This window comes from Gasterosteus aculeatus, chromosome 17, assembly GCF_964276395.1.
Source record: "Gasterosteus aculeatus chromosome 17, fGasAcu3.hap1.1, whole genome shotgun sequence".
NCBI lineage: Eukaryota > Metazoa > Chordata > Actinopteri > Perciformes > Gasterosteidae > Gasterosteus > Gasterosteus aculeatus.
This window is the reverse complement of record NC_135705.1, coordinates 9,480,767-9,495,364: the sequence shown is the minus strand read 5'-3', so window position 1 is coordinate 9,495,364 and position 14,598 is coordinate 9,480,767. Positions and strand designations below refer to the sequence as shown.

At 44.9% G+C, this 14,598-nt stretch overlaps 1 protein-coding gene across 2 annotated transcripts in view; it reads right to left on the bottom strand.

Annotated features, from left to right (window-relative positions):
• Nucleotides 1–1,002: 1,002 nt before the first annotated feature.
• Nucleotides 1,003–14,598, bottom strand: part of celsr2 (cadherin, EGF LAG seven-pass G-type receptor 2) — a 49,281-nt gene continuing 35,685 nt past the window's right edge. The window contains exons 7-34 of one of the 2 annotated variants that reach the window (XM_040203514.2): nt 14,416–14,579; nt 14,195–14,320; nt 12,432–12,601; nt 11,808–11,987; nt 11,619–11,732; nt 11,052–11,208; nt 10,769–10,910; nt 10,548–10,668; nt 10,263–10,446; nt 10,039–10,140; nt 9,796–9,890; nt 9,421–9,630; nt 9,139–9,322; nt 8,604–8,922; nt 8,163–8,330; nt 7,950–8,073; nt 7,670–7,870; nt 7,401–7,575; nt 6,885–6,997; nt 6,588–6,670; nt 5,906–6,032; nt 5,693–5,803; nt 5,109–5,239; nt 4,932–5,014; nt 4,672–4,842; nt 4,312–4,527; nt 3,406–3,616; nt 1,003–2,338 (exon numbers count right to left, since the gene is read on the bottom strand). In XM_040203514.2, the coding sequence (XP_040059448.2) occupies nt 2,317–2,338; nt 3,406–3,616; nt 4,312–4,527; nt 4,672–4,842; nt 4,932–5,014; nt 5,109–5,239; nt 5,693–5,803; nt 5,906–6,032; nt 6,588–6,670; nt 6,885–6,997; nt 7,401–7,575; nt 7,670–7,870; nt 7,950–8,073; nt 8,163–8,330; nt 8,604–8,922; nt 9,139–9,322; nt 9,421–9,630; nt 9,796–9,890; nt 10,039–10,140; nt 10,263–10,446; nt 10,548–10,668; nt 10,769–10,910; nt 11,052–11,208; nt 11,619–11,732; nt 11,808–11,987; nt 12,432–12,601; nt 14,195–14,320; nt 14,416–14,579 (4,204 nt within the window). In that variant the 3' untranslated portion in view covers nt 1,003–2,316. The remainder of the gene's footprint in view (nt 2,339–3,405; nt 3,617–4,311; nt 4,528–4,671; nt 4,843–4,931; nt 5,015–5,108; nt 5,240–5,692; nt 5,804–5,905; nt 6,033–6,587; nt 6,671–6,884; nt 6,998–7,400; nt 7,576–7,669; nt 7,871–7,949; nt 8,074–8,162; nt 8,331–8,603; nt 8,923–9,138; nt 9,323–9,420; nt 9,631–9,795; nt 9,891–10,038; nt 10,141–10,262; nt 10,447–10,547; nt 10,669–10,768; nt 10,911–11,051; nt 11,209–11,618; nt 11,733–11,807; nt 11,988–12,431; nt 12,602–14,194; nt 14,321–14,415; nt 14,580–14,598) is intronic. The other variant, XM_040203515.2, reaches the window with a different exon arrangement.

Sequence of the window (14,598 nt, the reverse complement as noted above, 5' to 3'; positions counted from 1 at the left end):
CCGGTTTATCAGAAAACGTTGCTTTTGTTGATAAAAATCTGGAAATGGCACAGTTGAAGGTTCAGTAACATGAGTAGATCTTTTGTATAAATGCAAACTTTGATCAAATCGTGCACACATATAAAGTGATGTGTATCAGGAAGCTGGCAGCTTCCTTTGTTGTAAGTGCAGCTTTTCTACTGCTGCAATTTAGCTCAAGACATTGTGCTAAACTATTTTTAAGTCAGATATTGCATTTACAGTTTGAGACCCGTCAGTTGACGGGAAGATGAGAATTGTGTGAATTAAAGTATTTATTATACACTAATGAGAAATAAGAGGTGGTGGAATAACAATGAGCAGCTTTAGTACCTCCTAACGAGTTTAAGGCCTCATCTTTTGGTGACGCGCGCGTTCGATTATGCTACGACTCTTTATGACAGTATACTAGGACTATTTCATGAGATCTTGACATACAAATACTGTGATCTTTTTATGGCAGTTTCATGGAGCTTTTATAACACTGTTTTAGTGTCGTACGAGATGATTTTATGCCACAGTATTCTATCATTTATCATGTCATGCTAACTGTGACATATTTGTGTCATACTATACTATGACTTATCAATTGAAGTTGAATGGAACTTCTAACTTTTTATGTTATACTTTACAAATTTAATGACACACTCTTTTATATTCCATAGCGTAATATACCAAAAGGATTTTTTATGACCTACAGCACTGGGACTTTTCTCTTAATCTTAATGTCATATAACATTATGTAAAGCATCAATGTAAATATGTATTTCTCATAATGCTACACGTGTGCTTCAACCGTCAGCTCCAAAACAACAAAATACTGCAACTCGTTTAAAAGAACACAAAGCACGTCCCTTTTTACAGTGAAACTTTGATTATTTCACAGTTGTAGGATGTACATTCGATATCAGCAGGAAGCCGTGATACAAAACACATCGCACAGTGAATTTGACTTGACACTGATGAAGTTTTAGTCACAATGGAAACGGTAGAAAACATTTTAATCAGTAAAAACAGGAGGTGGGAGAGTAAAAGAGGCAATTCTCTGATGGGATACCAGAGGTGATATGATTGACCTGGTAGGTTTGTTTCTTATGGCATCAAATCTTTACATTAAATTCATATGGGTGGTAAAAAGGCATCCACAAATATCACATCATTTGTCTGGAAGTAGTAATTAAGACAAAAGATATTACCTCCCGAGGTTCAAGAGCAATTACTAAAAACAGGTTCTGAGAGTTTTAAGCACGTTTAACATATTTACTTACATTTAAAGATGTCTCCGTTGCTGCATTCATTTACAGGCCACTCTGTACAGTACAAATTGATTACAGCACAATTTTGCAATACTTTACAAATCACCATAGTTTCATTGCTAATCTAAAAACACAGCTGTTTAGTCACTGAACTTGAATGAATGCATTCATCCCTCCAGATAAAACGTTGAGAAACAAGAGCGCCTTTAATGTCCGTAAAAAAATGTGCTCTCGCTGATTTACAAAAAAAAAAAAAAATCATCAAAAGTCCTTTGATTCATTTGTCAGTCTGCACGTGCAGCTCCGCCGCCTCGCAGGCTGAGGAGGCCGTCGGTCTGTGCAGCTGTAGCTTCTGGAAACATCTTTCATTAATGAGAAATAGCTCAGAGTCTTTCCTCTTTGATACCAAGTTCAGAAATCCATGAGGGACGGACAGCGGGCCGCTGCGTTTCTCCTCAAACGAACCCGGACAAACACCGACAGTAACGAAAGCCGACGAACGCGCAGGACGCCGCGAAGAAGTTAACGCGTGAAAAAAGGGATTTCCCTGAATGTTTGAGACTAAAACTAAATGACCCACCCCAAAAAGCATGACCTCCACATTGTTCCACAGTCCTCAAAACAACTCCTTTGTAAAACAAATTCCAACAAATAAAGTAAAAGATTGGACCGCCAACAAATTTGGGCAGTAAATAATAATAAAAAAAAAAAAAAGTGCATTGCTTCAAGTATGTAAACAAAATGAATTATTTAAAGGGAGCGTGAGACTCGTTCGGTCAGCGTACGTGAGCCTGGGCCAGTGCACTGACTTCTGAGGTTTGGCACACATCAGCACGCACACACACACACACACACACACACACACACACACACACACACACACACTCACGCGCAGTCCTTCAGAGGATCATGACGACAAGCGGGGGAATTCTTTCTTTTTCCACTTTTGTGTTTAGGGAGAAGTCCGTTGCTCCCAGTTTGCATTGGCTGTTGAGGGAGGAGCCTCTATGACCTGCAAAGACACACCTCTTCGTCAGCGCCGTCACACGGAGGTGTTGCGGTCGCTGCCGAGAGAACCAGGGTGGTGCACGGAGGTCGACAACAACGGACGCGGAGAAGGAGGTGGGCGGAGTCATGATGGATGGAGAAGGATGAGTTGATGCGATGATGGATGTGATGAATGCGGCACAACATGAGAAAGGAGATAAAAGGACAAAGAAAATGAACATGGGACAATGAGACACTTAAACATAGAAAACACACAGCGAAGAGTGACGGATGCTTAAATGATGCACCAATACAAAGACAATGATCCTGAAGATCAAAGCTTCATGGGATAAAATTAAAAAATAAAAATCTATGATTTTTGGAAAGAGAGAAGAGGCAAAGAAGGTTAATTAGTACCTACAAGTTATTCTTATAATTATTTTATATTCCTGTACTTCGGGAATTGAGTGTTGTGCTTGTGATACATATATATATATATACCTTTAAGCGACTCATGAGTATAATCACGCATACAGTACAAGTCTGTCCATACTTTATATTCACCACCCATTTGCAGTTCCTCATACAGTATCTAAGCCTTCATTTTCTTCATTTTGGGCCTTTGTAGCTTAAAATGTGGGAAACTCCACAAACCTTGTTTGCTGGTAATTAGTTTCGTCCACAACGATATGTTGATTTGTTTGCATACGCTACAGTGAGTATAACATCAATATCAGATGTAGATCAGTGGATGGACCAGTTTAAGTAACCAGTCCCGCATGTTGTTAATCAGCCGTTCATGTTGTTTTGGCAATGTGAACTTCCTGTGGGTGTTAAACCCCAGTAAAGCTGTGTGGGGTCCTTTCCTCCCGCGGGCAACAATAACGTTTTGGGTGCTGTCTTCTTTTGGTTTAACATTAACATTTAAGATAGTTAAGTGGAAATGAGACGGACCACAAGCAATGAAAACAACAATCACTGACAAACTGTGGTTTGACTGAGACAGCAGATTAAACTCAAAATGAGGTCTGCGACACTCGATGGAGACGATTACAGGGAGAGAAAAACATGCTTCTTTTTGGTTACTAATAGCATCTAATAGTGCTTTTCATCACCATAGGTGATCGCTTTCGTTAACACTTACTCTGATCCTGACGAGTCCCCGTCCACCGTCCTCGCCTTGATGCTCACGGCGACTCCGTTCAGCCCGCCTTTTGCGGCGCCGGCTCGTCTGTCGCTGGAGGAGGACCCCTGCGGAGACGTCGCACCGGAAGCGGTTTCACAGAGTTCATTGTGGATGCGGTTGAGACCGTTCCTCTCCACGATGGGAGAAAGCTGCTTCTTCTTTAGGATCCCTGCAAAAGGATGAAGGTGTGAATATAATCTGATTTAATGTTTCTGTAATTTTCATGACATAGTAAATAATGACTTCTGATGTGATATTTCTTCTGACAAACTGTACAATGGGCTTCTATACTTTATATTTCTCATGAAATGACTATATTCCGACATTTTTAAATAAAATATATATACTTTTGTAAAACATACACTAGTTTTAATTTTAACTGACATTTCTTATAACATACTTTACTGTAACCTTTTACATATTTTACAACATGTTATACAACTACCTCTTTTTGCGATGGAGCATGTTGTGAAAAATGATTGAACACAAAAACATGTTAATGTCATCATAAATGTATTATTTCATTGTCATCTTTTTGATACAGTGAAAGTCATCATTGGCTTTTCCTAATACATAGATATAGAAAATCCAGATCGTTTTAATATATTTTGTTTGACGGAATATAGTAGAACATTTTGTCACATTGTATTACGTTCTGTGTATGTATGCCTTTTTAAGATTATTTTATACAATAATAAATTATATATAATAATATACTAATATTAATAATGACATTTTACAAGTTATTATACTTATTTATATTGATTCTTTATGACATGGACCACACTGAAAGGACATTTTCTCAAAAATATTTAAAAAGCAGATGAAGTTGTATATACGTTCTAGTCTCCTACAGCTCTTTACCTTTGTGAGGGTTGGCATAGATGTTTGGCATGCTGGGCAGCAGCACTGTCATGGCATCCTGCGTCTGGCTGTCCGGAAACATCCTCGTGTCAGAGCCAGGACTCGGCTCTGGATTGGCCGGCATGTTCGGCTTCATTCTGTCCGCACACGCGACCTCGCCATCACTCGCTGCGGCCGAGTAATCTGCTGGCCAGAGCATCCTGCCCAAACTGTTGTCTGAAAAAAGAAAAAATGAAATGTGGACAAAACACATGTAAGTGGCACATTCCATCCTAAAAAGGTTTTATCCCGATGTTTAAAGAGTCTTTGATGATTTTATAAATCACAGAAAGCACCGAAAGAGAGGGTTCAGATGAGCACCTGCACCGTGTGGATGCGGCCTATTGGCGACGTTAGACGCCATGTTTTCCCAGCATTCCCCCGGGGGGAGTGGCCCCTCCTCGTCCTCGCTGTCGGAGGAGTGTGTGGAGGCGTAGGAGCCGCTCTGGTCATCCTCCAGCGACAGGTCGCTGTCCGAGTCGCTGTCATGATCTGCACGCAGACACGGGGGAGAGGTTTAAAGACATCGTAGCGATGGTTGCAGTTGAAGCTAATTAGGAGATACTGAATGAGAGCAATACCGTCCAGGTCCTTCGTTTCATGGAAGAGGGACGTATGGTCGTTCAGAGCGATGTGCGCTTGACTGTTACTCAACCCGTCGTCCCTGAAAGGACACAAGAAATCGGCTTACAGCCCCTCCTGTCACGGTCGAAATCATTCAGCAAATAAATATTCATTTTTCATTCACGTTTGACTACCTGAGAACAAACGGCACGTAGCTCTGCTGGCTCTTGCCGCTCTGCATCGTGCCGTTCAGGGACACACTGGAGTCTCCGAAGGGAAGGTGGTACAATCGGCCGTCCATGTAGTTTGTGTTGCATTTGTAGCCCTGAAACGAGAGAAACAAGGGAAAGTTCAGCGTTTCTAAGGATTAAAAAGCTGTTCAAACAGCATAAACAGGGAGCATGCGGCTTCTGTGAGCTACTTCTAGAAATGTACACTGTTGTTTTGTTTACAAATGTTATGATTCTACTTTTTTATAGATTTTTTGTCAACAATGGGCGCACAGTGTAAGACATTACAGGCTTCGGATACACAGGCACAACGTGTTAGTGGAACCAATTGACTGCTGGTTTTGGCCTTGGGGATTTGTTGTGAATACAAATAATACAGATCGCCAGCCTCATTATTTAAGTCAACACATATATGTCAACACGTTGCTATCCTCAACGGTTTTGTGTTATGGGATAGTTTGTGTTGGGAGAAACATTGCAATATCTAAATCTTCAGTGACAAATGCAACTAACTAAAGCGCTTGGCTGAACAGAGCGGAGGGACTCACAGAGGCCTTGGATTTGATCATATGATCCGGGCGCTTGCGGCTGCAGCAGTATTTCATGGCATTCCTCGCCTCCTTATTGAAGACAACGCGGAAGAAGAAAACAAACGGACCCTGCGGTTGGGCGAGAGAAGAAGGACGAGGATAAGAGAAGAAATACAGAAATCAACCATTCAAAGTGTTTCACGGGGGTGGGGGGGGAACTGCGTGGATCACCTGAACACAGTTGAACCCGGCGAACAGGTAGTGGAAGATGATCATGTCGCTGTTGACGGAGAGGAGCGCCAGAAAACATGTGACTGAAACCAGGAGGAGAACGCCACCTGCGGTCTTTAGGCCTGAGCTGCAGAGTCACATGAGAAGGTAGTGAGGTGCCGTCAGGATGATTTGCACACATTTATTGACTTAGAAACGTAGAGACAGAGCAGCACATTGTGTGGAAACATGACCACGTAGCTGCAGGGAAATGTAAAGCTGTAGAAATGCAAAGCGTAGCCCTAATGGCACCATCGGATGCAACCGGAAACAGGCTGTTGTGCAATAAATTGTGGAACACTTATTTCCACAAAAGATCCGATGGTTTGAAATATGAAAAAAAACGTAAAAATAACCCTGAACAGCAGCAAGTATTGAGTCTTCATGATCCGATCTGCCTCAAAGTCCAAAAGCTAAATTGATTCAGTTTAGAGAGAGAAGCCAGGATGACAGATTATTGAGCTGTTGTTTTTGGAGCGATCAAAGGAGTGGTTTGATTTCATGTCGTTATTGACATTATTTAAATTGGTTGTTTGTCCAATTGTAGTGGTTTGATTGGAAAGTTCGCAATTTCAGGCTGAGCTGACTGGCAAAGTGACTTTGAGTCAACATTAATATTTGATGGAGCCGCTGGGAGACTCACACACGAGGCTCCTTCTTCTCGATGCTGTGGTGTCTCATTGTGCAGGACGCTCTGGACGACAGGACGTACAGGAAGACGTTCATCTGTGGACACATTAATCAAACGGCTTCACAACTTACAAAATGGCGGGAGATTTTGAGAGTAAACGTCAAACTAATCTCCCCGTCAGGACAGCGGAGGGCGTGTTTACTCTCTGGAGTCGCTCTGACGAGGTCGGCTTGAGTCGCCGCGTTGGAGCGCGTTTACGGAGTTCCGCTCAAACAACAGTGTGGATCTCAGGGATGTACAGGGACTCACCGACACCACCATGGCGATCGGCCCGGCGAAGCTCCAGATGAGAGTGTCGTACATGGACAGCCAACAGAAGTCTGGGTTCCCGTAGCCTTCAGGGTCAAGTCCCACTGCCAGACCTGCAGACAAACCCCCCAAAAGACACGCAGCGGCGTCAGATGACAGCTGCGGTGTGTGTAAACATTCTTTGGTTCCAAGAGAGCTGTTCATCTAAAGTCGCCAGCTCTCAGAACACTTTACTGGAGGTGTCTCACGTATTAACACTGTAATTTTCACTGTGACTTAAGTCACTCACGCAGTGAGTGTGTTGGATAACGAAGCTGTGTGATCGATGCCACCAAATGAGGTCAGCTGCTTTGTGTAAATTGAAAATAAAAGGTGAAACACATTTTCCCTCATTATCGTATAGTATCATATAGTAGATTTGCATAACTGGCATGACAGTCATGACCATCAAGTTTGGGGCTGCTGCTAGAGATTTAAATGTGTACAGAAAATACAGTTTCTTGTGAAGGTCCGGACCTGTGATGAAGGCTGGTACTCCCCAGCCAATCAGGTAGTAGAACCTCATGGGTCCGTAGTTGATGTCTCGCACTTCGCTGATCATGCGATAGACGTGCAGACCCTCCAGGAAGAGCCAGGAGAAAGTGCACAGGTAGAAGAAGTGCAGCAGGATGGCGATGACGGTGCACATAAACTGCACAGAGAGAACATCAGGTTGGAAGACGGAGGGAAGATTAAAACACGGGGAGGAAACACTAAGTGGAATAGACGGAGAACAGATTGATTACCGGGTTGTCTGCCTGGTTGATGCCCAGGATGAAAATGAGCTCGGAAAGGAAGAGCGCAACAGCTCCGTTGTTGATTATACTGGTCTTGTTGCACTGCATGGCTCTCAGACAAAGGAGGAAGATCGTGGTGAGGAAGAGGAAGCCCATCGTCACTCCCACTGTGCTCCACGTCAGGATTTTGATTGGCAGGATCTCTCCATTCTGACGATTGGAAGAGAGACGTTTGAGTCACAGAATAACGATCTTCGTGGTTTTATTGGGACTCTTTCGCGTCACTCACCTCTCTCCTGGAGATGTCCATGAGGACGGCAAAGCTGGTCATGTGATAACACTGACAGCTGATGTGGGTGCCGTTTCTGAAAACCACCTCGCAGCCCTTCGCCGACCAGCCGCCATTCCCGCCCCTGACACGAAGCACAAACAACAGAGGAAAATGTAAGAATACCACAACTTCACGCTTCTTCTCTAATCCCGAGAGCTCTGCTGTACTCACAGTATGTTGTGGTTCCAGAAGACACAGATGGGCTTAGAGCGCTCCTCGGTGGTGACCAGGCGGAACTGCACGGTGATGGGTTTGTCCAGTGCGTGCTGCAGCAGCTCGTCGTTGTCGTGGACAGTGATACTGACCACTGGCGTGTTGATGACCGGACGCTTTGGCACCCTGAAGACAACGTAAAAGAAATACACGATCAAAGGCATGAATTGTTTCCAACTGAATCTATAGAAAAATGGTCAAAAGTATAGAGTGTCCCAAACGCATTGGCAGTAAGTTACAACAAGAGTAAATATTTTCAGCAGTGGAATAATACATATTTGATGAGCTATGCACCGTGTTGATGTTAACAAAGGAACATTGTTGGATGATTTAGAGGTCAATGGCACAGAAGAATAACCCGTAACACCGTTGTCTTTGCTTCCAGTTAATTGTTCTTACCGCAGACTTCTCTTGTCTGGATCGTAGCTCTCTGGTAACAGCGAGGCCAGGCTGTGGAAGATGATCACACTGGCGATGGCGTCGGGCTGGTCGTCATCAGGGTGGCGTCTCTTCCTATTGGCTGACCGGTTCTTCAGAGACGACTCCGGGAAGACATCCAGGTGTCTGTGGCCTTTAGTGTCCACCGGTGGTTGAAAGACGGAATCGGGCAGCGTGACGGCCGTCTCGAGGTCAGCAGGACGAGGACCCCTCAGGGACTGGTACCGCGGCAGTTTGGCACCAGCGAAATTCATCTTTTTCAGGCGATCCACAGAAATGACTGTGGGGAAAAACATTATGTGTTTATATTGTGATAATAATATGATTACGATTTCTAATTTATTTTATCTGCTTTCTGTTCTTTAATTACTCCAACGATGTTGTCCTGATCATAAACATTTTTTCAAACCGACAAAACAGCATATGCACCCACTGCACGTTGGGAATATGGATCCCCGGCGGCCCACAGCCTTCGTGGGTCCTCCCAGCCTCTCACCTATGTGTGGTGTGACGATGGTGAAGGGGCTGAGGTAGGTCTGCCTCATGTTCTGAGCCAGTGTGTTTGCGTATTCCTCGTAGTGGCGCAGCAGTGCTGCCGTGCCGCCCTCCGAGTGCTGGATCAGCTCCCAGTGCGTCCGTGTGTCCGGAGCCAGGATGGCGCTGCCCACGCGGACCAGGTTCTGTCAGAAAACAAGCGAGAGTTCAGCTGACAGTGACAGTTGCCAAAACGGCAACAATGCATTGTTGTTGTTTATTGTTGAGATACACGCTTGCTCACCTCAGTGAAGTGGACGTCCTGCGTAGCTGTGAGGTTGAAGCCCTGCTGCTTGTTCTCGTGCTGCAGAAGACTCTGCGTGAGCCGATAAGCCACCTTCACGTCGCTGCCGTAGTACTTCTCCGTGTGCAAGGTGGCGTTGGCCAACATGGCGGCCGTCTGCTGGACATGTCCAGAGTCCAGCAGCGACGTGTTACGGGAAAACTTCTCAGACTGGAGGGAGGAAAGGATAATCATTCATTTACGTTTTGATGCTGCGTGAGTAAAAGGTATTTTTAACCGAACTGAAAAATATCAATTTCAATTACAAATGAGGGTGTTATTGTTGGAATCCTAAGGTTCATTTAAAAAGATAAGACGGAGGGAGAAGCCACACACCAGGGCTTTCAGCTTGCTGAAGGTAACAGAGGTGCAGTTGAAGAGATTGGGAGGCAGCCAGCCCTTGTGCTCGTCGCAGTGGCGGATCGCTGTGCCTGAAGAAAGGGGGAGAAAGTTACCACGTGGGAGTTGAGAAACAGTGGAGCTGCAGCGGGGAGAGAAGGCTTGAGGCAAGTTTAATATACTGCTTATATATTATTATACTGGTCATTTGATGGGCAGCCTGAAAAAAAAACATCATACCGAGAGTTCCCTTGGGACAGTGAACTGCTGCAGGGAGACCAAACTTAGTCCTGGGCCACCAGATCCCGGCCTCGATGGCCTGAGGGCAGCTGTCATAGATCACTGAGTGAGGTGGAGCAGGAGGGAGAGAGATTTAATATATTTAATATATTTCTAGCTACAATAAAGTGGGGCCTATGAATTAAGCATTGTAATAACCTGAGAGTAATCGGATTCATTCTGACCTTCGCAGCCGTTGGGTGAAACCTCAGCGAAGGGGTTGTCGCAGTGGTCACACTGGCGCCCGATGACGCCGGGTTTACACTGGCACTGGCCGCTCTCTCGGTCGCACGCTCTGGAAAAGGAGCCGACCGGGTAGCAGTCGCACAGCAGGCAGGTGTCGCTGCCTTCGGGGAGGTAGTGGTTGTCCTGTGGAGTGGAGAGACAAAGTTTTTGATTATCAATTGAAAAACAAAAAAATCTGTTTTCCATTAGCGGCCTCGGTCGGTGCAGGTCGGGCACATGCTCACCTTGCAGCGGCATTCTCCGCTCGTCTTGTTGCAGTCAGAGTCGAAGCCCTTGTCTGTCTGACAGCTACAGGGGCCGCAGGTCTTGTGACCCCACCAGCCTCTGGGACACGGCAAATCGGTTCTGCACACACAAGTACAGCATTACTTCTCCTGCAGAGCAACAAAACAACACGCCACACAAAAACATACAGGGTTTTACATAAACGTTGAAAAAAATTTACTTTTTTTCGCAGTAACGGCCAAAGTAGTTCTTAGGGCAGTCGCAGGTGTAACCACGAGAGGAGCTTGGCTTCCGGGTGCATGTTGACTCGTGCTCACAGGGGTTCAGTGAGCATGCATCGGTGCAGTTGGTGCCATAGTAGCCTGTGAAATAAAGGTGAAAAGAAAGAATAAGCTGCTGTGCTCTCACAACACTGTGAACCGTATTTACACATCGGTTTAAAGTAACCGCTCAGCCCTGCAGAATGTTTTACGATTGTGTTGGCGAAGTGCAAGCGGACGGACCGGCGAGGCAGGTGCAGGAGTGGCTGTCCCAGTCGTCGCTGCAGTAGCTGCTGGCAGGACAGGGGCTGGAGCTGCACGGGTCGGGCACGTTGCAGCCCGCCTCCACGTTCACCTTCCTCGCCTGAGACAGACTCAGAGCTCCGCCCACACGCAGACCCTGCAGGAGAACCAAATAAACATTTTGTTGGGGGGGAAAAGGAATGTTCTCTTAAGCACAAGATTGCTGTTTTCGATGGGTTGAAACACAAAGAAGTGCCTGTGTGTAAACATTTTGTGTGTTATAGTATTACAAAATGGCCATCTACCCTGCATCATAAGCTCAAGCAGTTAAAACCGTCGTTTAAGCAAGATTCTCATTTAAAGGGCAAGTGAAGAAGACAGTAGATCAAATCTGGTAGAAAAGTGATTGAGTTTTTTTTGTCAGGTTTCAACTGATTTTTAATGACTGCAATTGTATATATTCAAATACATTTCATAATTTTCAATATTGTGCTTGTGTTGTGCTTTATAGAGTAGAAGACCTTTAATATCTATGCACACATATAAGACATAAGTGAGCTCGCGGACCTGTATACAGCCACGGAAGCCATGCTGAATTTTCCCATCAGTTCTTTCCAAACCACCAACGCTCACAGTCTTCAGCTTGGAGTCTCGGAGCTTCCCGTCCACCTCCATACTGGCCTGAAAAGGTACAGACTTTATTGCTGCCAAGCTACAGTATCTTAATTCATCTGCAGGGATGAAACGCCAACTCACCAGGTAAAGGCCCTGGTCTAAAGACAGCACTGCTTTGTGGTGGCTTGCTGCTCCCTCCAGACTGCTGATATCCAGCTGCAAATGGTGCCAGTCTCCATCGTTCACCAGGACCTCCTCCACACGGGAGAGAGTCGAGTCCTCCCCCCTGTGCAGCCCCATCAGCACACTCCCCCCGCGCAGCTACAGAGGCGACAGGGAGCGAGGCGGGAAAAGAGTGGAATCAGCAGGACGGAGATTGAGACGATGTTTGATACCAGAGGAGGAAAATAGAGCACCAGGATTTAGCAATGCATCACACGATGAACAGGAACTGCCAAGGTTCAAACGTTGAATTGCTAGAAATAGAATATAGTACAGTTACGCAACATCAGGCATGCGTCAGTCTAGACGAGCTCAAAAGCAGCTGCTTCAATGAGAGATTCAGCATTTGGATGTGCTGAAACTCATATGGCCAATAGGTGGAGCCTCAGTCCTAAAATGTTTGATCTTTAGGAAAAGATGCCTCACTAGACTTTGCACCCATTGAAGAAGTGAAGTTATGGCTCTTTGCTATTAGGAGGGAAGGACTAAGAAATAACATAATAATTCTAGTTAACTTTCTCCTTTAGGACTTGTTGCTCTCACCTGCAGCGTGAGGTTGTGCTGCTGGCCTGCGGAGATGTGCAGCAGCGTCGCGCTGGCCTGACGTGTGCGGAACATGAGCTCTACATGCCAGGGGACGGAGGACGCGGCCGCCGCCATGTTGTTCCACTGCAACACACTGTTACCCAGGAAACGCTGCGGGCTTGCCATGACTAGAAGGAGAGAGTACAAAAGTGGTGAAGATAATTGAGCAGAGAGAGTTTCGCAGTGAGTCATTACTGTTAACTCCAGCATGCGATGTGATCACAGATTTAAAAAAACCAACATGAATTCTCACTACTTATTAGACATTTTATTTTGGTAATCTGTGGATGTGTGAAATCAAATCAGAAAGCTCAGATGATTGACTTATTGATCAAACGTCTGTGCTGTTAATTCAGAGGGATAATGTAGTACATAGGGGTACACATTATACACAACATGAAGCCCCCCTCCAGTTGAAAATGTGTTATGTTCTTGTGTGTTGAATGTGATGTTTGAGCTTAACTGTGCAGAATGATGTGCAGTTTGACACAAGAACACTTTTGGTGCTCATCTTAAATCGGAGTTGAAGAAAGTGGAGAAATTAGCAGCAGAAGTTACGACTACTCTGAGGGCAAAACATTTTGTATTTTTCAATGAGGCAGCTACAGTAGACTTTTCGACAAAACTCTAATCTAACTTGGTTGTGTAGGAATGTAGAGTGTAGTCATATATGTGCAGTGCACGAATCAGAAGGAAGTCATAGTGTTTGTGCACTCATGCATCGACTCTGAGAAGCTTTCCGGCTCTTTCAAACGTGAAAACAAAGTGACAGGAAAGGACACTGCCTGCTGTGAATCGGTTTCCCTTTCATTACACTGTGTGTACAAAGTCAAGTAAAGCACCAGATCGAAATGATCGATTAGTGATGGCAAATACACCTGATGAACACGTCGCTGTTGGCTGGAGGGAGCACAGAAAAAACTGCAGTGCTATTTCAGTCCAACGGTTCCCATCAATCAACATATTCTCATATTCTTATTGTTTATTTTATAAAGTTAATGCTGAATTGTGGCCAGAAGAGGCCAAAGGATCAGTATCTATGGCAGCACATTCAACACACACACACACACACACACATTAGGGGATTATTTTCAATATCAATAAAACTAATAAAAATTCCCTTCAATTTTATGAAGCTGATTGGACGGATTCAAGTTGCTTGTTATGTAAGTCTACAAAAAACAAAGTTTACTATCAACTAACACAAAAGAAAAGCAGACAATCTCCACATTTGAGAAGCAAGATCCACCACCTTCATCAATTATCATTATAGCTGCACATCAACTCACACACACACGTAGAACAACTGCATTTAAAAGGGCCCCTCTTGTGTTGATGATTGCTCCGAGTTGTTGTTGATTATAATCTACTCGTTAACAAAGTTCATCCCACTTATGCTCAAAAGATATCCATCTTCTATCTGGTCTGCAAGAAAGAAAATCATCACCGACTTTTTTCCTATTTCAAGCTGAACACCAGAGTTGTTGTCGTTTGCAGGGCTCCTTCTTCTTCCACTTTATAACCATAAATCAGCACAGATAGCAGCTGCACTGTGTAACGCCGAACTGAAACCAGACACCGGAGAACACCGCTGTCTGTCTTCCAAAGCCAAAAAGCAATTGGACTTAAAAGGGTTCAACACAAACTAATCCAGAAAAACCTCCAGGTCTCACGGTCAAAATGGCAGACATGTCTCAATGCGACTTTTCTACTGGACTCACCTCTTTCACAGTTTTGTCCACCAAATCCAAGCGGGCAGTCACAGCTGAAGGAGCCCCACAGATTCACGCAGGTTCCTCCGTTCAAACACGGGTCGTTGTTACAGAAGTGCCTCTTGGCGGAGCATCCTTAAGGGGTGAAAAATAAGAGGTTCATTTAGTCCGACCTCAGTATTCCATCATCTCCATCAACATTTGGTGCCAACCGGCAGGCCAAAGATTACCTGGCAGAGTGCCGTTGTTGGCGATGAAGCCGGCCATGTCTATGTGCTGGTTGTCGATGCGCAGGTTTTTCATGCAGCCTACAAACTGCCGGCTGCGAACAGGAAAGTCCTCCGGGAGCTTGGGAATGCCGCCGAGGAGTAGGGGGCCGGTCAGGTCCAGAGATCTGAAAACATAGAAAACAT